The following is a 25,000-nucleotide window of genomic DNA, read 5'->3' as shown; positions in this document are numbered from 1 at the left end:
AGACACACACACTCACACACACACACAGACACACACACAGACACACACATACACACTCACACACACACACACACACACAGATACACACTCACACACACACTGCTGAGCTATCACAAAAAGTAGAGAAGGTCAAAACAAAGTGAAAACAAGAACCTTGGGAAGTCAGCAGGTGGCAAAGCCACCTCTCTGCCCAGAGTTTCTGTTAACAGTTTCCATGGCTTGGGGTTTGTGACGTTAAGCCTGAAACCCTAGACTAAAATATTCTGTTAGGATGCCCCACCCAAACCTGCCCCATCCCCGGAGCTACGCTCTCAGGATTCGAAATAAACTCACTGTGCAAAAAAGGGCAAGGAAACACCTGTGTTTTGATTTGGTGTGGGTGTGAAGGAATCTTCCCAGAGAACACAACCACAGGCTAGTGACTCTGCTGTCCGAATTAGCAAAGGGCCACTGCCTTGAGACGATCTGCAGAAGGCCAAGGACATCCCCTTGGGGGAACAAATCTCCAGCTGAGAACTAGAACTGTCTCACAACTTACAAGGAAAATGAGCAATACTACTTTGCTTTTTAGTTAATGTTTTAAAGCACACAGTGGGGCCAGTACAGATGGTGCCAAGCTTGACAATCTGGGTTCTAACCCCAAGGACCCATGTGGTGGAGAAGAGCAGCTACTCTCACAAGCTGTCCCCCTGGCCACCACATGTGTATGGTGATGTGCCCACACAGATACAAACTCACATTAAACAGACAGACGAGTGTAACAGAAATTTAAAATAAATAATAAATCACACAATACACAGGGCACAAGGCACCAAAACTACAGACAGAAAACTCCACAAGTGACAAAAGCAGATGACTAGGGTTCAGGGGTTACAGATAGGAAACCCCACCGTCCACCTGTGCCTGTTTCCTTCTGCTTCTGATGAGCTAGCAGAGTCTTGTCTCAACTCCTGTCTTGTTCTCCAAGACATTGTCTTTTTTTCCCAGGGACTGGAGGCACATCTTTACCTTACTCATGAAGAAGGGGCTAAGTAGGCTCTCCCTCTCCCCCCACCACTCTCCCAGCCAACTTTCTTGACCGTGTAATCACCGTGACTTCCTGCCATCCGCTGGGCCTTCACCAACCCTTCTAAAAAGCCCTAAGCCAGGCAGTAGTGCCTGAGGAACCAGGTCACTAGAACTGCTACTTACTGGCTATTGCTGAGCCATTATGCACTGTAAGCTCCCTCCTTCCAGAAATTCTCCTGCCTCTGCCTCTGGGGCATGGCTTTCTATAAATAAATTATTCTTAATATTATGTAACAGTAAATTAATCGATAGCTGTATATCTTTACCTTGTGTTAGTCCCCAATAATTATACAGATAAATCAATCTTTATTTAAAATTGTACCTCAATAGCTGAGCAGTTAAATGATCAACCTTAGCCTCCTATGCTAATCTGGCTACCTCTCAGCCCCATCCCATGACACTTGCATATTATTATTATTGATCTGGCTCTTTGGGCTTCGGGTGTGTTTCCATGCGCTCTCGTCAGACTCCTTCCTTATGGCTCCAAATCCTCCATCCTCCTTGGTGATTTGAATCTCCCTCTCTTCCTCTCTCCTTCTGGTTGGTGGACATCCCACCCTAGTCTCTATTCTTCCCAGCTGTTGGGTGATCAGCATTTATTGACAAGGTAGAGAATAAATAGTAAGAACTGTTTACACGAACTTGAGACAGGAGATTCTCGGTATAAGCATTACAAGGCCAAGTCTGGATTGAAATAAGATCTGAGGGCGGAGAAATCAGCATCGAATAACAAGGGTAAAATTTACACAGTGAACAAAATCATTATCCTCCAGCTTTCTTCTGAGTCTCCTCTGACCTTTTGTCATCTCTCCCCATGCTTCTTTAAGTGTTTGCTGTGGCTTGTATGGATGCTTCCTGTCTTGGTTTCTTTTCCTTCACCCAACTACAACACATGAGGAACACGGCTGAAAGGAGAAGGGGTTGGTCTTGGCTCACAGTTCAGGAGTGCAGTTCATCATGACTCCGAACGAATGAGCCTGGGGTAGCTCAGGTCACATCCACAATCAGAAAGCCAAGAGTGATGACTGCCACTCCGCAGTTCACTGTCTCCAACCTGTACATTCCAGGACCCTCCCTGCACAGGGACTGTTCCTGGCCAAGGTTAAGATGGGTCTTCCTCCATCAATTACCCACAATCCCACGAAGACATGTGCAGAGCCTAGATAAGCCCTCGCAGCAATTGCCTCTTAGGTGAATCCAGGTCCTATCAAGTTGACAAGTAACCACCTCATCCCCTCCCTCAAGATTCACTCGGAAAAACTTTTTCTCATGCTCAGTCCTACTGCGAGGTGGAACTTACTGAGGGGTCTTCAGATCTTCCTGGAAAGGGATAATGAGACCCCTATCTCTTCCCTTCCCATCTTCTCCTTGAGTGAAGCGGATAATCTTGCTCCATCACAGGCTTTCACTAAGATGTGCTTTACCAATGGGACCCATTGGTCAAGAAAGCATCAACACTGTTAGACAAAACAAACCATTCTACTAGTAGCTTACCTCAGGCATCTGGTATAGTGGTAAATCTTACTAGAAGTGTCTCTTCCACCCACTCAGGACACTGTTCTAAACTCCATTCCCAGCTGTATTTCTTCCTACACAATTGACACCGTGCCTCTGAGGACCTGTCTGCTTCAAGGATTTATCACTTGCCCCTCCTGAACCTGATTGTGGTATGTTTCCCATGGGAGTAAAAGTCTCTAGACCACCAACTTGCAAAGCACTGTAGATGCTGAGAGAAAAATAACTGCAATGTTAATAATAAACATTCCTGTACATTTAAGAGGGTGATAACCCTATGCTTTCAATGAGATTGAAGAAAGACGGCCAAGTGGATTAATAATTAAAAATACCTTCTGATGATCAAGGTGGCGTACACCTTTTATCCCAACACTTAGGAGAGAGAAGCAGGCACCTGTGAGTTTAAGACCAGCTTGACCTACAGAGCAAGTTCCACCTTGTCAGTCAGGGCCACAGAGGGAGACTGAAGAAGAAGAAGAAGAAGAAGAAGAAGAAGAAGAAGAAGAAGAAGAAGAAGAAGAAGAAGAAGAAGAAGAAGGAAGGAAGGAGGAAGGAAGGAGGAGGAGGAGGAGGAGGAGGAGGAGGAGGAGGAGGAGGAGGAGGAGGAGGAGGAGGAGGAGGAGGAGGGAGGAGGGGAGGGGGAACAAAATATAATAATATATAAACAATATAAGAATAAATGTTTTTAAAAAATAGATAAATCTGTAAGTGAGGCATTTAATTCAGGAGTTTAAAGAAGCCCAGAGTGATGCAGAAGATCACAAGTTCATGACCAACCTGGGTCATGTAATAAGACCTTGTCCAACAAACAAACAAACAAACAAAAACACTACCAAAATATTAAGAGGATTTATGCTAAACTCCGTGTTGTGTGACTAGCAATATATAGCTTATATTCACAAATGCATAAACTAATAAAAGAAAACACTAACCCTACCATTCCCATCAAGGGAAGAATTTTCATAATTCTATTTGACAAATGGGATTAAACACAACTAAAAAGATTCTGCACGGCAAAGAAAGTGGTCACCAGAATGAACAAGGAGCCTTTAGAGTAGGAAAAATATTTATCTCTGTACACCAGAAGGCTTATAGCTAGAATACTCAAAAGAACTCAAAAAATTAAACAAAAGAAACCCTAAATGATTTCATTAGTGAGTGAGCCAATGAACTGATTAGACTGTTTAAAAAGCAAGAACTAGAAATGGCCGATAAACACTTAGAATACTACAATAAATAATGGAAAAAGTGTTTAACATCCTTAGCCAACAGGGAAATAGAAATTAAAGTGTCTTTAAGATTCCATCTCAACCCTAATCAGAGTGGCTATCACCAAGGAAACACATGACAACAAATGCTGGTGAGGATGTGGGGGAAGGGAGCGTTTTTGCACCGCTCTTATGAACCAGGCAGATCAACCTACTGCAGAGATACTCGCATGTTCATGTTTAATGCTGCACTATTTCCAACAGCCAAGAAATGGGAGCAGCCCAGATGTCTACCAACATATGAATGGATAAAAAAATGGGCTTCATGTGCACATAAATCATATGAAATTTTGCAGCCATAGGAAAAAGATGAAATCATGACATTTGCAGAAAAGTAGATGTATCTGGAAAACGTGCTAAATGAAATAAACCAGATTCAAAGAGATAAATGCCATGTTTTCCCTCATATGTAGAGCCTAGATTTAAGAGTAAATGTAGGCATATACGAGTGCATACATGTGTGTGTGTGTGTGTGTGTGTGTGTGTGTATTCATATGTGAATGTAGGTCATCAAACTAGCAAAGGGCTCATAAGAGGAGAACAAATAATGTAGGGGACATGAGAAGTAGGTGATGCAATATATTAATAAGAAAGCAGAAAGTAAGACTTAGAGGAAAAAGAAAGGAAGCCATTTGGAAGGGGGAGGGGCAGAGAGAGGACAACGGAGGAGGGAAAGAGTAAGAACAAATTACATCAACACAAAATGTGTGAAGACGCCATGTTGAACCCTGTTATTAAATCAACAAAAATAAACTTGTGTCAAAAGAGAGAAATTGTCAGTAGCATCTTATCTTGATGTTTAGTGATCTTTCATTTAAAACTACTTGCTATTTTAGTCAATGGTGCTCTAAAAATAATTTTGAGGATATCTCAGTCCCTAAGAAGCTAATTAACACTCCGAGTCTTACAGATCTCAAGAGGAAGAAGTAATTCATTCTGACCACTATGTTGTCATTTTTGTCCAGAAAAGTATAAAAAGAAAGTCGAGAGAAAAAAATCTTTGAAGCATAAAAACGCTTTCTTTTAGATTTACCTGAAAATATGTGTTTAAGAAGGAAAGGAAAGCTGTACAATCCCACCTGTTCGAGAAGAGCTTTGTTCATGTGCTTTCCAAAAGATGACAGTGGGTGGCGGATCACACTGGCAAGCCGTTTCTACTGCAGGTATTAAAGTGAGCATTGTAACGATTCTCTTTAAGACATTTAATATTTGAGACACACCAAAAATGACATCTGTTAAAAAAAAACCCAAACTTACAAGAAATAATTTTACATATCCATTTGAATGTATGAGGATAAATGCCATACAATAGCAATTATGCCGTGCAATATCAATTATCAATATCAATAAATGGCGTACAATAGCAATTATGTGAGAGCAAGATTGCCTTCTGGTGTGGCGCCACACTACCTACAACCAAGTACAGGAACTTCCTTCTGTGCCTGTGATGACACTTCTTACCTCAACAGGGTTTGGCTATTTCCCAAACGCTATCAAACGGCAGACCTAAAATTTACACATTTTTGGGGATTTATTTTAACAGGGAATAAAAAAAAAAAACCATAAGCAAACATTTGGACTTTAATGTCTCCTATGCTACAGAGATGAGAGTGAAACACTTGTAATGCAAAATGAATAAGGGGTTTACAAGCAGGACAGCTAACCACATAGTAGCAGCACACACCTTCAACCCCAGCACTCAGGAGGCAAAGGCAGGCAGATCTCTGTGAGTTCAAGGCCAGCCTGGTCTACAGCGTGAGTTACTAGGCAGCCAGGGCTACACGGAGAAACCATGTCTTGAAAAACACAACAACAACAAGAAAAGCAATCAGACAGCTAAGTAAGAAGTACGGATAAGTAAGGAAAACGGGATGTTTACTGGGGAATCTATGTGATGATAATATAGCATTTGCTGCCTGATATTTTGACTTTGTTGTATATCTGAAAATACTCATAATAAAATGTTGCGGGGGATTGGCAAGAGGAAATATTTTCCATAATCATTTTCTGCACACATAGCATTATAGCACAATAGCACTGGCAATTAGTTTAAAGGCTAATGTCTTGGTTGTGACATTTAATGTATCCTTCACTTGAATATAATAATAGATCTTAAAATGTGTCATTAGCTAGGATGCTCTAGGCTACAATGACACATGATACACACACATATTAAAAGCTAAAGTATAGCTGGAGAAGTGGCTAGTGGTTAGAGTGCTTCCTGCACTTCCGCTGGACGTGGACTCTTCCTACTGTCATGTCAGATGACTTCCGACCATCTGTAACTCCAGCTTTCGGGGATCTGACAGTCTCTCCAGCCTCTGAGGCAACCTGTGCATGCGCACGTGCGCACAAACACACACACACACACACACACACACACATGCATGCATGCATGCACGCATGCACGCACACACACACAGACAGACAGAGGGACAGAGGGACAGAGAAGGAGTTGTCTAAAAACTAGTCAAAAGTGGTTTTGGAATTGTAGTAATGCCATCTATAGTCTATAGAGCTTTTCAACATTCTGCTTGTTGTCCCCAGTGTTGGGTCTGTCCCCAGGCTGGTGTCAACAAGGATACAACTCAAGTAAAAGATCCAACAACAGTGAGAAGAGAGACCAGGATTTCCAGGAGCTACCACTCCCTCCCATTAGCTTCAACACCTGTCTTTTGTTTTCTGAACTACAAGGGAAAAGGATTGCCTTTTCTTTCTTCCTTCCTTTTCTTTCTTCCTTCCTTTGTTTCTTTCTTTCTTTCTAAAGCTTTCTTTCTTTCTTTTTTTAGGTTCTTTTTTTATTGCATATATTTCTTTATTTACATTTCAAATGTTATGCCCTTTCCCAGTTTTCTGTCATAAGCCCCCATACACTCCCCCTCCCCCATAAGGGTGCCCCCCAATCCACCCCCTTTATCACTTCCCTCCCGACATTCCCCTGCACTAGGGGTCCAACCTTGGCAGGACCAAGGGCTTCCCCTTCCACTGGTGCCCAACAAGGCCATCCTCTGCTACATATGAAGTTGAAGCCATGGGTCATTCCATGTGTAGTCTTTTGGTAGTGGTTTTAGTCCCTGGAAGCTCTGGTTGGTTGGCATTGTTGTTTTTATGGGGCTGCAAGCCCCTTCAGCTCTTTCAATCCTGTCTCTAATTCCTCCAATGGGGGTCCTGTTCTCAGTTCAGTGGTTTGCTACTAGGTTTGCCTCTGTATTTGAAACGCTCTGGTGGTGTCTCTCAGGAAAGATCTATGTCCAGTTCCTGTCAGCATGCACTGCTTAGTTTCATCCATCTGATCTAGTCTTGGTGGCTGTTTATATATGGGCCACATGTGGGGCAGGCTATGAATGGCCATTCCTTCAGTCTCTGCTCTAAACTTTCCCTTCATATCCCCTCCTATGAATATTTTTGTTCCCCCCCTTTAAGAAGGAGTGGAAGCAGCCGCATTTTGGTCATCCTTTTTCTTGAGTTCCCTGTGGTCTGTGGATTGCATCTTGGGTAATTCAAGCTTTTGGGCTAATATCCACTTATCAGTGAGTGCATACTCATGTGTGTTTTTCTGTGATTGGGTTACCTCATTCAGGATGATATTTTCTAATTCAATCCATTTGCCTATGAATTTCATAAAGTCATTGTTTTTGATAGCTGAGTAGTACTCCATTGTGTAGATGTACCACATTTTCTGAATCCATTCCTCTGTTGAAGGGCATCTGGGTTCTTTCCAGCTCTGGCTATTATAAATAAGGCTGCTATGAACATAGTGGAGTGTCCCCGCCAGCGGGGACCCAGTTATTCAGGGTCCCGAAGGGGCACTACCCTTGGGCCTAAATGGGGGGCGAGAGAAGAAGGAGACCAAGCAAGATTCTGTTGTCAAGGTCTCGTTTATTGGGATGAGCGTTACAGCTTTTAAGGCTTTCAGGTAGGGGGAGTGACCTTTGTGAAATATGAAGGAGGGGGAGATGAGGGTATAGGCAGTGATAGCTGGAGGCAAAGAAGTCAGGCGATGAGGTCAGGTGGTGGAGACACCGGGTGTAGACTGAGGAGATAACTGGTATCTGCTCGAGCTGAGGCATCCCTTGAATGTTATCTTCCTGTGCCGTAAATTCATGGGAGAGGCTTTGTCCAACAATCTTAAGACTTATGGCAGTCATCTTAGGGGTGAGTCTCTGTGGCAAAACAGCCCAGAGTCACCTAGCCACTTTGAGCCAAGCAGTCAAAAAGCGGCTAGGCCCAAATCCAATATGGCTCCGTGCAGTGGAGCATGTGTCTCTGTTATATGTTGGAGCATCTTTTGGGTATATGCCCAGGAGAGGTAGAGCTGGGTCCTCAGGTAGTGCAATGTCTAATTTTCTGAGGAACCTCCAGACTGATTTCCAGAGTGGTTGTACCAGTTTGCAATCCTACCAACAATGGAAGAGTGTTCCTCTTTCTCCACATCCTCGCCAGCCTCTGCTGTTGCCTGATTTTTTTTTTTTTATCTTATCCTTTCTGACTGGTATGAAGTGGAATCTCAGGGTTCTTTTGATTTACATTTCCCTGATGACTAAGGATGTTGAACATTTCTTTAGGTGCTTCTCAGCCATTCGATATTCCTCAGCTGAGAATGTTTTGTTTAGCTCTGTACCCCATATTTTAATAGGGTTATTTGGCTCTCTGGAGTCTAACTTCTTGAGTTCTTTGTATATATTGGATATTAGCCCTATATCAGATGCAGGACTGGTTAAGATCTTTTCCCAATCTGTTGGTTGCCTTTTTGTCCTAATGACAGTGTCCTTTGCCTTACAGAACCTTTGTAGTTTTATGAGGTCCCATTTGTTGATTCTTGATCTTAGAGCATAAGCCATTAGTGTTTTTTTTTTTTCTGGAAATTTTCCCGAGAGCCCATGTGTTCGAGACTCTTGCCCACTTTTTCTTCTATTAGTTTGAGGGTATCTGGTTTGATGTGGAGTTCCTTGATCAACTTGGACTTAAGCTTTGAACAGGGTGATAAAAATGGATCAATTTGCATTCTTCTACTTGCTGACCTCCAGTTGAACCAGCACCATTTGTTGAAAATGCTGTCAGGAAAGGATTGCCTTAAGGTGGGAAGTAGTGACTCACCCTTATCTTAAGCTATTCCCACCAAGCAGCCTAAGATCTAACTTTGTGAAGAGGAGCTTTTATGATTAATTTCAATCAAAACTTTGATGAGATCTAGAATCAACTGGGAGACAAGGCTCTAGTCATGCAAGTGAGGGAGTAACTTGGTTAGGTTAATTGGGGTGAGACCTGCCCACTGTGGGTGGCACATTCCCTAGGGTGAAATCCTGCTCTGAACCCAAGCATTCATAACTCTCTGGTTCTTGGCAGTGAATACAGTGTGGCCAGCTTGCCTCAAGTTCCTGCTGAGGTGATGGGCTGTATACTTGTACTGTGAGTTGGTTCCTCCTTTGCTAATGTATCACAGAAACAGAAAAAGTTACTAAGATATGGGTTGAGTATTACTGCAGATCTAAAAGTGTCACATTAGGCATGCAATGAAACATTTCTAGTAAATGTACAAAGGTTTACAGGGTGGAAGAACAATGGATTTATGATATATCATAATAGAAGTTCTGTTCCCAGAGACTACGGAATATATAATCTGTAAGTATTACAGACATAAAATTCAACAATATAACACAACAATATAATATCACTGTTCCCTCAGTTGATTTACTGAATGCCTGCTGGATAGTAGAGACCACTCATTTAGTTCCTCTTTCAAAGCAAAACAGAGGTGATGGAGAGCAGCAAGTGTAACTGAAACCAGGGCTTCGCCTCTGCATACCTAATGACTTCCCTCTTTGTCTCACCTCACTGCTACTACCAGAAGCAGCACTTTCATTTTCCTTCTCATTTTCATAAGTAAAATTCACTAGCTTTTCAAAGACAGAGAGATGCCTGATGGTAACATGGTAAATATTGAATGAATGGTGGTTGATAATGCCACATGCTTCATGTCCCTCACTGACCTGGTCGCTTTACATATATTAACTCCTTAATCTCCATGACTATTTTGAAGCAGGTACTACAATCGCCATACTGAGATGGGAAAAAGAGGCCCCAGGATAGTGGGGTAGTGTGGCACATTAGTCAGGTACCTGCCCTCTGAGATTTGTTCTGATGCCCCTGACTCCCCTTACCTTGGCCATCTCCCTGACTCCTACTCCCAGGCTATGCTGCACCTCCTCTCCTCTCCCTTCACCTTCCTCCCCTGACCCCCTCACCAACTCCCTGCTCTCTCTACTGGCACCTATGGTACAAACCAGGATGAGGTCCACTCTTCTTGAAAAGCCTTCCTTAGTCAAGGCAGAGGCCAGGCTCCTGCCCAGCACCTAGAACACCCAGCTCACCTCAACCCAATATTTCCTTAGGGATCTGTGCCCTCCAGTAAAAATGTGATAGCAAGCCTCGTTCTCACTGTGCCTAGGGCTTGCTACTATGCCTGGCCTATAATTGGCACTTAGAGTGTTGCTAAATTAATGCACAAGCTCCCTGATTTTACACTTTCCTGTCTCCCCCGTGCCGTCTGACACTACATATTGTAGACACTTAGTCAACTGAAGTGGGTGCCCGATTCTTCACCAGTCGCCTAGCTTAATAAAAACAAAGCAAAACAGAACTCGCCCCCTTTCCCCGATCTACACATCTCAGTCTAGTTCCTGAGAATTTGGACTTCTTTCAAGGCCCCCAGTTTGTCAAATCTAGCAGGATATGAGTGAGAGATTTGACACCCTTTCCCTGACCTGGTGGGCTGGACTGGGCAGGATGGGAAGCCGTGTCAGGGCTCAGGGCCACCGCCTGGCGCGCCTACTCCCAGTTCTTGCCTATTAAGGTAACAATCCTCTAGGAACGCAACGGCAGGAGGGACTCCCCAGCAGCGGCCTCCGCCCGCCAGCGGCCTGGGCGCTTGCAGGACTCTGCTTAACTGCAGCCCTGGACCCTCTGCCTGGCGCCTCACCACCGAGTCTCGAGTCTCTACCTGCTTCACCGGTCCTACTTATCTCTACTATCTGAAGTCACCTTCCTAGGTTTCCATAGACACCCAGGATAACTTCAACCATCATCGAGGGCCTCAAGGGAGTCTGGGCACCCAACACTGATTAAATGGACCCCGCGTCTCGGGTGGGAGCACAAATGCTTGGATAGCTACAGGAGTCCAAGCCCACCGGCGTGGACGAAGGCGGTGCTACCTCCAAGGGTCGGAGCGGGTGCGTGGGACCGGGATTTCCACCCCAGGGAGCCCCAGCCACAGCCAGCTGGCCGCTCGCGTCCAGATCCCGCCCGCAGACCACGCCTACAGGTCACGCCCCTCTCAACCCGCCCCGCCCCTCCCGCCGGCGCCCGCCGCTCCCGGGGCTCGGCGCGGGCCTGGGGAATCGGGAGCCCGCCGCCGGGGTCGCAGCATGGGGCGTTTTCGCGGGGGCCTGCGGTGCATCAAGTATTTGCTGCTCGGCTTCAACCTGCTGTTCTGGGTGAGACCCGAACCGGCGGGCTGGTTAGGGGGCCAGGGTCCCCGGGGAGGTGACCGCAATAGAGTTGGGCCGTGGAAGAGGGCAGGATGTTCAGAGGCGCTAAGGAGACAAAGAGGGAGGGGACAGATGGAGGTGGAGAGGACACAGAGAAGCTTGAGCTACCAGAGGTGGTGAGGAGATACGGTGCGATGCTCCTCCTGAAAGGAGCCATCATCTTCGGCGGCATCGCCTGGCGGGTGGCGCCAGGTGCAGGAACCTAGCCGGCTCCCACATCCTGAGGGCTGGGGGCCTGGCGGCCCGTGCTCCCTGCATCCTGCTGTACACACACACCCACTTCTCCCGCTGCTTTCTCTGGGGAGCCCGGAGGCGGCCGAGCCAAGGTGCTAGGAGGGAAATCCCTATCGTGGGGCTGCCTGGGGTGGCGCCCCATCCCAAGAGTGTGCGGACACGCCGCCTGGCTCTAGTGATTTGTTGCGAAAATAATGGACAGTAGAGAAAATTGAAGGAGTGGGGGAGGATCGTCCTTTTCTTGGTCATTAGGGGAGGGTACTGCTGTGTGGGCAGTGGTGGGTGCTATTCTATGATGGGTTGAAAAATGGAGGGGGTTTGGAATGGCAGCAACATCCCCCAGGGTCCCTGCGGACAATCAGTACTCCTGAAATGATCTCATTCAACTTTGCAGGGTGGCGTAGACCTGGCAGCATTCCCCGAGTAGCGATGCATAGAGACAAGCCCCAGTCTCCTGTGTTAGTAGGGCATAGTTAGGGGTGGAACATCTCTGGAATACTCTCTCCCAAGCCCTGGGAAACTGTCAGAGGTCCATTCTGCACAGTCCCTATTGGCCTTCCAGTAAGAGAATGCCAGCCAGTAGCTGCTCAGACCCTGAGGGAAGACACGAGTCTTGCTTCAGGGGAAGTGGGTAAGAGCGGGAGCAGAGCTGCTTTGGGATGCTTTGAAACTACTGGGCTGGCAGAGATGGTGTCCCATCTGCTCTGAGGAGGTTGCATGGACAATAAGTAATAAATTATTGAACGATGGGTTCCACTTGTGACTACCAACCCTGAAGCCTGGGTAACTCCAGCAACTCTAAGCAATTCAGAGACCACGTGGCCATGACCAGCATTGGTCGGCAGTGGACAGTTCGGAGGAGGTACCTGGGGACATCCCTGTATTTTAAAAATACACACAGGCTCTGTACAACTTGGCATTTGTATCCATGGCAGTCCAGGAAGACCGTCTTTCCGAGTGCCCTGGTGCTGTATTGTGTTTAGAAGTCTGGCTCAGTTTCAAAGGCTGTTAGTGATGGGTGTGATGCTGCAGTAGCACCCATCACTCTCACTGCTTACAACATCAAACTTTTGTGTGAGTCAGAGAGGGGGGTCTCTCGGGCTGGGTTTAGCGCGCATTTTGTGCAGCTTCCACAGACTCATCAGACCCTTGCAGTGGGTCCCACAGCTGTGAGTGGCAGAGACAGAACTCAAATGCTACGTCCTCCATCTTCATCCTGTGGGAGGTTCAGTTACCCAGCTGTCCCCAGAATGTGGCTTCTGGGTCAACGGCATCCAGGTAACTTAACATCCACAGGCTTGTTTCAGAACTACTATTAAACAACTACTAGATAGATGTTCCCAAAGCTGCTCCTGCGTCTAAGAGAACAGCCCATACTGAACAACAAGAACAAAGTAAGGCAGGGTGACCAGGTGACAAGTTTCACACCCGGGTCCTAAGCACAGGGAGGAAGTAGCACTCCAGTGACGTCTGAGTGCCTGTCACTGAGATTGGAAATGGCTTTTTCTATATGAGATCTAAATATAGAGTTCAGAGAAGCAATCCCAGTACCAGTAAGGAGCCTAAACAACCTGGGAGGATGGGCAAAGGGAAGCCACCAGATAAGGAGCAGAGCAAAGGATTGTGAGCCGTCTGAGTGGCAAAACCTTGAGGCCTCCGTGCAGAGATCTAAAGCATTGTGCTTGGACGAGGAGGTGTGCCATTGCCAGCTAGTTATACCCTGGGATTAGCTTCCTATCCGTACAATTGGAGGGTCAGAGTTGTGCTGAGGATTTGGAAGAAATGTGTGAAGTATCCCAAGCCAGTCCTACATAGTAGGGGCTCGAAGCTACTTGTTATTTTTGTTATTAACTGCCTAGCGCACAGGAACCATTCACTAACTAATAACTGTCTTTGTCCTGGTATCCTTACTGTTGGCAAACAGTATCTGTGTATCTAAGTGGGTTTGCATGTGACTTCTATGGTGGACAGCTGTCCATTAGCCTCTTAACTCATACTTGGCTGTTTCCCCCCACACATTAAAATTGCCTACTCCCTGACAGCAGGAATTTTTTCTGTTGTTTTCACAGCCATTTCCCTAGCACCTAGAATGGTACCTACCTAGGAGGTGCTGAGTAACTCTTTATGACGTGAATTAATGAATCCTCGGGTTAGACACCTGGATGTGAACAGCCGTCCTGACTTTTAGACATCAACTGTCAACTTTATCAGGAGAGCTGGCATAGCTGAACCTATTCATTGTTGAGATGTTGAACTTTACTCTCATAGACTGAGTCCAGCGGACAGCTAAGAGGACCCAGTGGCTCCCTGAGAGAAGGTAGCCCATGGGTGAGCAGCAGGTACACTCAGCTTTCCTGATAAGGTGAAGGGACGAACTGAAACAGAGAGCCAGCAGCTTGGGGAATCGCATGAGATAGTTATTCATATAGAATCCAGTTCAACAGAAGTTCTGCCCTGGCTTCTAATGGGTTTTGTTTTGTTTTGTTTCTGACTGGGGAGCGTTCCTTGGAAGGTGATCTTCAGCTGTGCGAGTATCCTCGAGCACCTATAGATGTCTTCCCTTTTGAGGTCCAGGATCCCCACCCCCCTACACCCGTGACAGTCCTTCCTGTCCTGCCAGAAGTTGGCCAGAAGACAGTCACGGAGGCTGTAGAGTGTGATTTGTGGTCTGCGAGGGGGATTTGGAACCTTCTCCTGACAGCTGGCTTGCCAGTCCCCTCCGCTGTGCCTCTGGTTTTCTGAACCTTCAATCAGATCTCTCAGAACTGGCACAGAAGCCCAGCTGGACTCACATTGAGTTATGAGTGCTTTAAAACCCAAAGTAAAGCCCAGTCTTCAGCCTTACTGTATTCATGGGGGTGTCTGCCCTGCGTCTGCCAGGTCTGACTTTAGGATCTACGATCACAACACCCCTCAGTACAGTCCCGACTGCATTGAAATCACCTGTTTTTCCTTCCCCTCTGTTGCATAGCAATACAAACAAAACACTACAACCCACCCGGCCACATATGTTGGTTGGAAGAAAAGCCCAGGCACTGTTTATTCCTTGGTTTATTGTTGTCTGCTCAGCTTTTTCCTATCATTGTGCTGCTCTGGGCTGCTCAGGGTTGCCTCCAACAGGAAGCAAGGCTGTTCCTGGTTGAAAGTTGCATGCCATATATGGCATGTGGGAAGGTGCTGTCCTTTCTGCTCACCATGAGTGATGTAACTTCAGATTTTCACTTGGCGATGCCTACGAGGTGCTTCTGAAAAGTCTTGTCTCTTTGGCTTAGGCATGAATGCTGTTTGACTCAAATCTTACGGTTCCTGCTCTGTCCCACACATCTCAGACAGCAACTGGAGAGCAGCCAGGTGTTAGAAAGGATGATGCAGGAGGTGGAGAAAGAGTCTCTGGAGTCTCTAGGACAGCCTGCTGTCCATTCATAGCCTGCACTGCTGATTTCTACTAAAGTGAGAAGACGGACACATTGGCCAGCCTCTCCTAGCATGCACCAGAGGGACCTAGAGATGATGGGGGAGCAGAGTGCACAGCATGGTCAGAGCTGTGGTCCTAGTGCCACGGTAGACCTTAGGCACGTGTATGCGGTATGGCCATTCAAACCCAGAGAGCTAAAGCATGAACGGTGGAGTGTGGTACCAGCCTGCTGGAGTTTATTCCTAGCTCGATAGGTCTCGCTGCCCTGGGAACTGGGTTCAGCTGTTTGATCTCTTTGAGCCCCCATTTTCTTGTTTGTAAAATGAGCATAGTAAAGTTGTATGCGAGTCACTTTTGTGATCTTTATGTAGATAAAAATGTTAATGCATGCACAGTAAGAATCCAGCATGCATGAAACACATGCTTAGTGACCTAAGTTCTTTTAGTGATGGTGGGATTCAAACAATAGAGGCACAGGTGGGAAGACAGGACCGATAATTCAGGAAGTTCCTTAAGGTAAGAGGGAGTACACACGTGCCCTATATCCAACCAGTCAAAGTAACTGGAGTTTTACGGCTTCTGAAAGGCATGGAGTCTTCCCTCTATGATCCATTCACTCAGCAAACAAGTGCTAGATGCTTGCTATAGCCTAACATCCTAAACCGTGATTGAAAGATTAAAACCCTTTACCTGGCTGCCATGTTGTCTTTGCTAATAGCTCATCCCTTCTCTGGTCTTTGCCCCTTGAACGCTAGGACTGTTATGACCCAGCATCCTCTCTCTGATCCCCTGGCATGTGAAAGACTCAACAGGGTTCTAGTTAAAAGTCCCTGTGGAGAACTGCTAGGTGCCTGCCGTGCTTCTGTGCTACCAGATAGAGGCCAAGGGAAGGAGCTAGTACAGGCTTTGGCGGTCCAGGCCTCTCCTAGTATGATATGAGTGTTAATACATGAGAACCTATTCCATTATATAGTCAGACTTAGTAGGTCTACACCTATAACAAGCCCCCTGGAGAGACTGGCACTGGTGCTCTAAAGACACTTTGAGGATGCTTGTTTGAGATGCAGTCTCAAGAGCTCAAGGGCCCTTGTTTCTGGATGGCAGGGTAGCTCTTCTTCAGGACTCGTCTGGAGGCTTTTCCAGATACCACATTACCATTATTGTCTTAAGGGTTCTTCGACACTAATCCTTGGTAGTCCCAGAATCACCCTCACAAGGTGCATCTCACAGTGTTATTCTAGCTCACCCATCTGGAGTATCTCTGGGTAACCTCTATCTTCCAGTCCTAACATTGACAGGACCTTCACAACAGGCTTGTTCTCCTTCTTAAAGCAAATGGCCCTGCCCTGACTGAAGCAAACTGTGTGAGGGCTTCTAAAAGATGGAGGAAGGTGGAAAGTGTGAATGTCCGGCAGGCCGGAGCACACTTCACAGATGAACAGGAGGACGTTGGTCTGCCTGTCTCACCATCCTCAGCTTTCATTAAAAGAAAAATCAACAATGCAAATTAACATGCTTATGAAGTTTTGGGCTACGAAATGCTTCCACATGCATGATCTCATCTGATAATTATTAGCGACCCCTCTCTTCACAGTCTTTATAGTTTTAATTTTCACGATACTTTAATTAGCCCCAATTTTACAAGCATGGAATTTGAAAGGCACAGTCGCTAGGATGCCCGAGGTTTTCTCATTTCCCACCTTCTCACATTATCGATGTATTGGGGTGCGGAATACGATGTATACGGAAATATATCAGAGGACTGGGAGATGGCTCAGAGGGTCAGAGTGGTTGCTGCAGGAGGACCCAAGCTCCAGTGCCCAGAGCCAGTGTAAAAAGCTGAACATGCTCCTGTCACCCATCACTGTGTGGGGGTAGAGACAGGAAGATCACTGGGGCTTGCTAGCTGCTGTCCAATGAGAGGCCTTGCCTCAGAGGAATAAGAAATAATAGCACACCTCTGTAATCCTTTGGCCTGTGCATGTATAGGCACCAGGCACTCACACGTTCACGCACACACAAAATGAAATGAAAAACCACTAGAGTCAGGGATGGTGGCTCCCACCTATAACCTAGCGTGCAGAAGGCTGAGGCAGAAGGATTACCTAGTTCTTGTAAGCAAGTCAGACCCTATCTAAACAAAACCAAACCAGACTTCTGCTGGCTTGGAAAATACATCGTCTATGATTAGATTGTAGCCAGTGTCGGGTTCAGTCTTGAAACATTTTAGAAATGCTGGGACGAAGAGGTGCCTGAAACACCCCAACCTGTGGCTGAAACAGGAGAAGGGTAAGGATCCCGACTGATCCCCTAAAGGCAGGTAAAGTAAGAAGGAAATTGAGAAAAGATACATGGAGAGGTGAGGGTTTTTTTTTTTTTCAAGAAACCATTTTAAAAATTACTTTCAGGATCAGAGGCTTAAAGGATAATAGCCCTGCCTAAGTGTAAGCCCAGAGGTACTGCTCTTGTGAACACAGTCTTGTGTTAGCCCCTTCAGTCCTCGTCACAGCCCTGTGAAGCACCGGAGGGAAGAGAGACACAGAGACTTGCCCAGGCCTCCGCTCCAGGCAGCGGAGCTAGGTCTCCGGCTAAGACTCCCACATCTTTGTCCTCAGCCTTTCTGAGTCCCCAGACTGACAGGGAGCTAGGATGAGCCTGGAAGTGACTTCTGCACCTGCTCATCCAATATGGTGGCCATACTACTGAACACATGGGGCTGTTTAGTCTTAAAATGAAATGTAATATTCTTGCCCTCAGTGCCATCTACCGCATTCCAAGGACTCAGTAACCACTGGTACCAAGTGTCTACAATACAGGACAGCACAGACGGCAAATGTTTATAACGCTGAGAAATCTCTCTCTCTCTCTCTCTCTCTCTTTCTCTCTCTCGCTCTCTCTCTCTCTCTTTCTCTCTCTCTCTCGCTCTCTCTCTCTCTCTCTCTCTCTCTGTGTGTGTGTGTGTATGTGTGTGTTTGTGTGTGTTTGTGTCTGTGTGTGTCTGTGCGCATGTGTGTGTATGCTTAGTTGTATCTATGTATTGAAGAAAATTCTATTAGACAACTCCAGTCTAATTATTCTTTGTCTCAAAACTACATTTTCATCTTTTCTCTTACTAGGTCTTAAATAAACTAAAGTTAAAGAAATGGAGTCATCGCCTCTGTAAAGGGCACCAGTTTTCTGGTATTATTTTAAAAGCTGAGGGGAGGTCCAGCTGTCAGAAAAAGCAGGATATGAAAAGTATAGAAGGCAGAGGCAGACAGCTGACGCATCGGCCTGGAGGGGGAGGCTTCCTGAAGATCATGCTTTCAGTTCGAGTGGAACAGTGCATCCACCAACATGGAAAGGCCAATGGGCAGGCACTCCCAGCTCTAAGCACATAGCCGAGCCAGCTTGCTCTCTCAGAAGGCACTTTCCTTCCCTACCCCTGTAGACAGGTAACCTGAGGGGTAGAGAAATTTAGTGTCTTGTCCAGGTTCTGGACAGAGTCTGACTACACCCACCTACCTAGACGCCCTGTCTCCATCTCTTCTGTATCTGTGTAGATGGGCGTGCCTGCCATCCTGTCTATCGGCTTCATTATTCGGACTGAACACTCAAAAGAGAACATTTCTAGAAAAGCAAGTGTTCCTAAAGTGTACCGAGGTCTGCTCTTTATAGGAAAAGTGAATGGAAAGACAGCGTGTGTGTGTGTGTACACGCACGCACATGTATTGCACACTCATGCAAGTGTACCTGGTATTGAACAGGAGGTTATAGCCCTAAGTTGTGGGGCAAGAGTTGGGGAAGGTTGTGTAGAAAACTGCATGGTGTATCCTTCATCCTGGCAGGGACCGGCACAGCACCTTGGTGACCTCAAAGCAGATGTAAGAAAATGTCTAGAGAATGACAACCTAGGTCTTGTGGTGTCTACTGTAGTTCATCCAAGGGAACTTTCTCGCAACAACATGTTTCTGCTTGTCCCAGTACGAATTCTACTCACAGCATTTACTTTCTGCTACCGTTTCTCACCGTAACCATGGGAACCTGGCTAAAGCGCACTAATACCGGTTGCTATTTAAGAGTCCTGCTCATTGGAACTGGAGGGATGGCTCAGCAGTTAGTGCTGCTCTTGCAGACGGCCCCTGGTTCCCAGTGTTCACATTGGTAAAGGTTCGACTGCTTGGAACTCCAGTCTGACACTCTCTTCTGGCCTCTGCGGGCATCTGCACTCAAGTGCACAAGAGCCCATGTGCATACTTCAGCGTGTGCTCAAGTGTACACATAGACAAACAAACACACACACAGCTAAAGATAGTAACAGAAAAAATAGGAACATAGATCTTTTTTAAAAAAAAAAAGGAATCCTACTTATTTTTTCCAAAGTCATCCTCTCAGCCTCTTTGAATGTTATGTGAACACACAAGTAATATCATTTAATGTCTACCCTCAGCTTCTGTAAAGCTCAGTGTAGTCAAGATCTGACATCAATCACCATGGTTGCTAAGATCAGTGTTTGTGCATGTGGAGGGAGGGCGAGACAGGAGGTGCAGACCCAGCTACAGGGAGGGAATCCAGAGACAGCCAGTGGGTGGTGGGTTTAACTCAAGGCTAGCTTTATAGAGTTGGGCTTTAGTTCTGGGCTGTCTGCTGCCTGACACTAGTCAGTGGCCTGGTTCTTTGTTTTGCTGGATAGGGAAATGTAGGAGGCCATCTTCTTCCTCCAAATTTTTGCTCCTCCCTAATCTCCTCTTTCCCCAACTGTCAACCAGAAGGCATTGTGTCCATGCACTGGATAAACACGCACCCCTGCAGTGTCCACAGATAGTAATAGGTCCTCAGTGCCCTCGCTCCCACCCAGCTTCTTTCCCCAGGTTCCCCACAGCACCTGTGATCCACTTCTCAACAAAGTCAGCCAGCCCACTCAAGTTCACGTCGTAACAACTTTAACAAACAGAAAAGGGCGTGTTTGTCACAAACGCAGTCAAGTGTTCTTTCTAGAGAACAAACCACTTTTGATCCTATCAAAGTTTGAATTGCAACACAGAGAATAAACACTGAGTCACCATGAAGCACGCTCACAGGATGGCTCAGTGGGTAAAGAGGCTTGCTACTAAGCCTAATGCCCTGAGCTCCATCCACATGGGGGAGATGAGGGCCAATTCTCCCCGACATATGCAGTGCACATATGCACCCATACATAAACTCAAGCACACCAAATAATTGAATGAATAGATGGATGAATGGATGAACGGATAGACAGATGGACAGACAGATGGATGATAGATAGATAGATAGATAGATAGATAGATAGATAGATAGATAGGAAACATGCTCTTACCTGAAGGAAGCACAAGCTTGCCTTTATGAAGGGATAGAGGGCAAATCACACTGGAGACACAGAAGCTATCAGCCACTTCCAAACAACCTGGTCAGCATCTGTTGTCACAGCAGTTCTTCTTCCTAGTCTATACCTGGTCCTGATGTCAAGGACAGGGCAACCAGGTTCCTGTGAGGCCATTTGATGTGAATGTCAGATGCTATTCAGCCCTTGTAGGTTTTTTCTGGTTAAAGAATAATAATCCTTGCTCTTGATAAGGTATTGTCTGAATCCTGGCCTTGCTTTCTCTGTGTAATGCGATGAAAGTCTTGGGAGCCGGTTTTCCACTTTGAGCAAATTAGTGTCATCTTCCAAAGCAAATGAGCTTGTGACATCTGCCTGCCGCAAAGCTGAGGCATAATGGGGCTTCAATCGGATCAGGAATCACGAGTGCTCGCTATGGCTCCATCCAGGGCACGCGTTGCCACCATGCGCAAGTATTAGCTTGAAAGCAGTTAATGGAGACTCTAGAATAGAAGCCTCATTTTCAACTTTATGTGGCTTCATCCCAAAATGGAGAAGAGCGATGAGCCGGGCTTGTGTGCACACAGCTTTTGCTATGGTGAAGCAAGAACATAGGGCTGGTTTTGTTCGTCTTTCCTTGAAGGGCAGCATGTCTGTGTGTTGTGGTAGCCATATGGAGTGTGCAAGCCTTGCCTAGTAGGCCGTGCATGCAGCTTTACTTTTTGTGAGCGTGAGTGGTTCCAGCACACGTCCCTGAAGCTTAGGGAACCTGGCAGCCAGTGCAGATGTGTGTCTTCTTTTCCTGTGGGGGAGCCGAGCACCTCCAGCATAGTTTTCTAGCACTGATTACCAGCACACACATACCCAGCAAGGTCCTAGCTTCAAGAACCATATGCTGAGGGGAGCTTTCTGAATGTGGGTTTAAGGAGAAAACAGTTCATTTCACAACTGAATGACTGGCGCCTCTGCTCCCCCTGCCCCACCTCAGCCGGTCCTACAAGGCAGAGAGGAAACACTTAGCAGCCAACAACTGAGAGCTGCTGTTGCTCTCACAGATCTCGGGCCTTTCAAACCCAGAAACATTGAAATAGCAATAGTTATGTGAGCTATGAAACGACACAACACGCATATCTAGGCCAGGACAGGCTTCCCCAAGGAAGTGACCTGAGAGGAAGGGGGAGTCAGCCTTCTGTGGGCAGTGCAGAAGAACATTCTGGCTCACGAAACAGCAAAAACAGATGTCACCACATGAGAGAAGACAGGGAGCCACTCAGGCACTGAGGCCCCTTCCGTTGTCTCCCACCTGGGTGTAAACACTCATGCTTGGCTTAACTCCTGCTGGGGATGCTTTGGGGCCTGAAAGGATCCTCTCTACTGGGTCTCTTCAGCAGAGAGCTGAGTAGCAGCATGCATATGCTCCTTGTCATGCAGGTGGCTGTGTCAGGAGGGGAAGGCTGTGCATGCTGGGAAACCCACATAGGGAGTAGTATTTGTATTCTGATCTCAATACTGTGGCAGCTGGATGAACCTTCCTTGTTTGCAATTCAGAACGAGAGGGAGAGAGAGAGAGAGAGAGAGAGAGAGAGAGAGAGAGAGAGAGAGAGAGAGAGAGAGAACAATTGAACCTGTAAAATACAATTGACCTGCATGAGCTGTTTTGAAGGGCTTGTGTTCTACAGAGAGTTGCTACTGATAGGAACTTTCTGTCCATCTTTTTTGCTTCAAAAGACTTTGAATCTGTCTTCCATCCTTTTTGCCCCTGGGATTGAGACCATAAACTTCTTCTCTAAAGACACCGGGACAGTGTTCTGTGTCCGGCAAACTCTCTAGCTCATTGGTAGCTGTTGGAATAACTTGCCCACAAAGAATGTCTATGATTGTCCTGTTTGGTGATGGCTTCCGGGGCCCCATCTGGTCCTTGAGGTGTTCTAGTCACCTTCCCCCTTTTATTTTATGCTGTTGGTTCACCTGTGTTCCCCAAACCTACCCTATTTTATAGCATTTCCTTCCTCCCTTTTGATTTTCTTGTTCCTATTTAAGACAGAGTCTTGCTATGCAGCTCTGGCTGGTCCAGGACTCATTCTGTAGACCAGGCTGGCCTCTGCCTCACAAAGGTCCCCCTGCCTCTGCCTCACATGTGCTGACATTAAAGGTGTACACCACCACTGCCCTGGTTGTTTTTAGTATTTTTAATTAACTTGCTCTTAGTCGTTACCATGGAGCTCACCCATGTACCATTGTATGAGAAGTCCGTTCCAGGGCCAGTGAGGTGCTGCAGCAGGTGAGGGTGTTTGCAACCAAGTCTCATGATCTGAGTTCAATCCCCAGGACCCACATGGTGGCAGGAGACTACGGACTCCCACATCGTCCTTTGACGTCTACATACGTACTGTGGCACATGCATGTTCCCCCTCCCATACAAAATGGACGAATGAATATAAAAAGAAAAGTCCATTTCTGCAAAAGCAGTGGTGTTTTTTCTCCAATTCTCCTAGGGACGCTGGAAGTAATGTCTACCCTAGAAGCAGAGCAGCCCTCAGCAGTGTTCTCTGACTATAGCGATTCTCACTGGCCCTCTGCGTCTTTACCGTCCCTTGGCGTCCTCTTTGTGGCTCTCCTGAGCATTTCTCTGGGGCTGCTCACTGTGTTTGGCAGCCAAGCACATTCAGGCTCTTGCTCACTCAGTCAGGAGAGCTGAGTTCCTATCTCTCCTCCCTCGGGGCCCTGCAGGAGGCCTCCCAGGATGATGTAGGCTAAGCAGAAGCCATGAGCCATGGCTGCCCCCACACTCCTGTGATGATGACACAGTGTACTCCCCAGTGCTGGCCTCTTTGTCAGCATAGCGTGGATGGAGGGTAGAAATGGCTCTTTCCCCTGTGCAGTTCCTTCTGCCTCAGGCTTCCTCATCCTAATTCTTCGCTGCTCTGTGAAATACGACTCGTTCTTCAAGGCGTTTATCAGAACGAGGATGACTGCTACCTGCCGGTGCCCTGTGCCCTCCCTTGATAATGCGCACTCCTCCCCCTCCGCACACAGCCTACATCTTATTGCATGGCTCACTTTATGTGGATGTCCTACACGTCTCCAACGTGGAGCACAGGGCCTGGCCTGGGTTGGACCATGGTTGACTATTACCAAATATGCATGGAAGAAGAAAAAAAGTGAAGGGAGGTAAAATTGGGGGCAAGAAGAGGATGGAGAAGGAGCACTTGCCCATTTCTTGCTTGCTTCAGCTTTTCCTGAGTGTCAGTACAGAATGTCGATGTTAAAAGCAGAATGGGCCAAAATTAAAAGCATTGCAGGGGACGTTAAAGCTTTTGACTAAGGAAGCCTGAAAGTTTGCCTTGAGTGCTAGGTCAGAGCATCCTCTGTGTAGGGAAGGCTCGCAGTAACAAGGAGACGTGCTCCCTTGGCTAGTGTGATTAGGGGATAGCGTGATTTCTCTTGCCCCCCGTGAAAAAGTTTCCAGTGTGTGGTTCACCGACCCAAGTGCAGCAAAAGTAGCATCTCCTGAGCCTGACAGGTCTAGAGCATGCAGAAGGACCGAAGAGCTACTCAGTGGCTGCTGCGCCTCCTTCCAAAGCAGAGGCTGTTCTGGCCCTGGAACACTCCTCACCCACACATCCCTAACAGCCCACAGCACTCTGGGAGGATTCCCTGCCACTCCATGATGACATTCCACTAAGCCATAGTTTCCTTGACTGAGAGAGGAAAGCCGTGTCTATGTGGTTTGGGGTTGGGGGATTGGATGAGCAAGGGTGGATTTTTTCCCCATTGCCCAGTGGCTCTAAATTGCAACCTCTCTTTTCATTTTCCATTATGCCTCAAACACATCTGTGCCAGAACTGGACGGATGGATTCTGTCTGGGAGGATGATCCAGACAGCAATAAATTAGAGTTTGTGTTCAGAGATTCCAAAAATGTGATCTCGTGGTAGGGTTGTCCCTGAGACCAGTCAGCCTCTCCATACTCTGTGTGGTGGCTGCTGGTTTGGGCCCAGGGCCTCTGTCAATAGATTTTGCTCTGTGTTTGGAAACTGCCTTTCCATTAAGGCACCAGAGAGACGGCAAAGGAGGAAAGCCTGTGAGGTTCACTGGGCAGACTCCACCCAGGCAGCCCCAGGCATTTCTAGGGACAGGTTTGACCAAAGACTCCTCTCTGTGCATAGCAGCCAGAGCCCCAAAGCTGGCTCCTTCCTGACTTAAGCACAGAACAGGAAGACCCTCCATTTTCCCATACTGGACATAAAGACCGGTATGCAATGCTTTCTCCAAAGCTAATGCATAATTAATGTAGAGACCTTAGAAGATGGAAGGAAAACGTCACCTGTAATTCCACCCTTCGAAGATAAACACTATTAGGCCATAGCATGATTCCATCTCATGTTTCCATGCCAGCCTGCACTTTTAAAAAAATGTAAAAAGTCTTTCAAAAGACAGCTGAGCCGGTTTTTTTCAGCTGCCCCATGAATTATCCAATTAGTGTCCTCTTTGAGGGCTGGAAACCCTTAGTTACTCTCCTTGGGAGTAGCCAGCTGGTAGAACTCAGCCACCTACTCCCCCTCACCAAAGCCAGGCCTGCATAGTTCTGAAGAAGCCAGCCACGCAGGGAATTGGCCCTGGGAAACAGAATG

The 25,000-nt window shown here is 46.8% G+C and overlaps 1 protein-coding gene across 1 annotated transcript in view; it reads left to right on the top strand.

Moving 5' to 3' along the window:
• The first annotated feature begins 11,206 nt into the window (after window positions 1-11,206).
• Tspan2 (tetraspanin 2) overlaps window positions 11,207-25,000 on the top strand; it is a 37,737-nt gene continuing 23,943 nt past the window's right edge. Inside the window, exon 1 of the mRNA XM_032897613.1 lies at window positions 11,207-11,344. Coding sequence (XP_032753504.1) covers window positions 11,276-11,344 — 69 coding nt within the window. The 5' untranslated portion in view covers window positions 11,207-11,275. The remainder of the gene's footprint in view (window positions 11,345-25,000) is intronic.

This window comes from Rattus rattus, chromosome 3 (genome assembly GCF_011064425.1).
Source record: "Rattus rattus isolate New Zealand chromosome 3, Rrattus_CSIRO_v1, whole genome shotgun sequence".
Lineage (NCBI taxonomy): Eukaryota > Metazoa > Chordata > Mammalia > Rodentia > Muridae > Rattus > Rattus rattus.
This window is presented reverse-complemented; position numbering and strand designations above follow the sequence as displayed.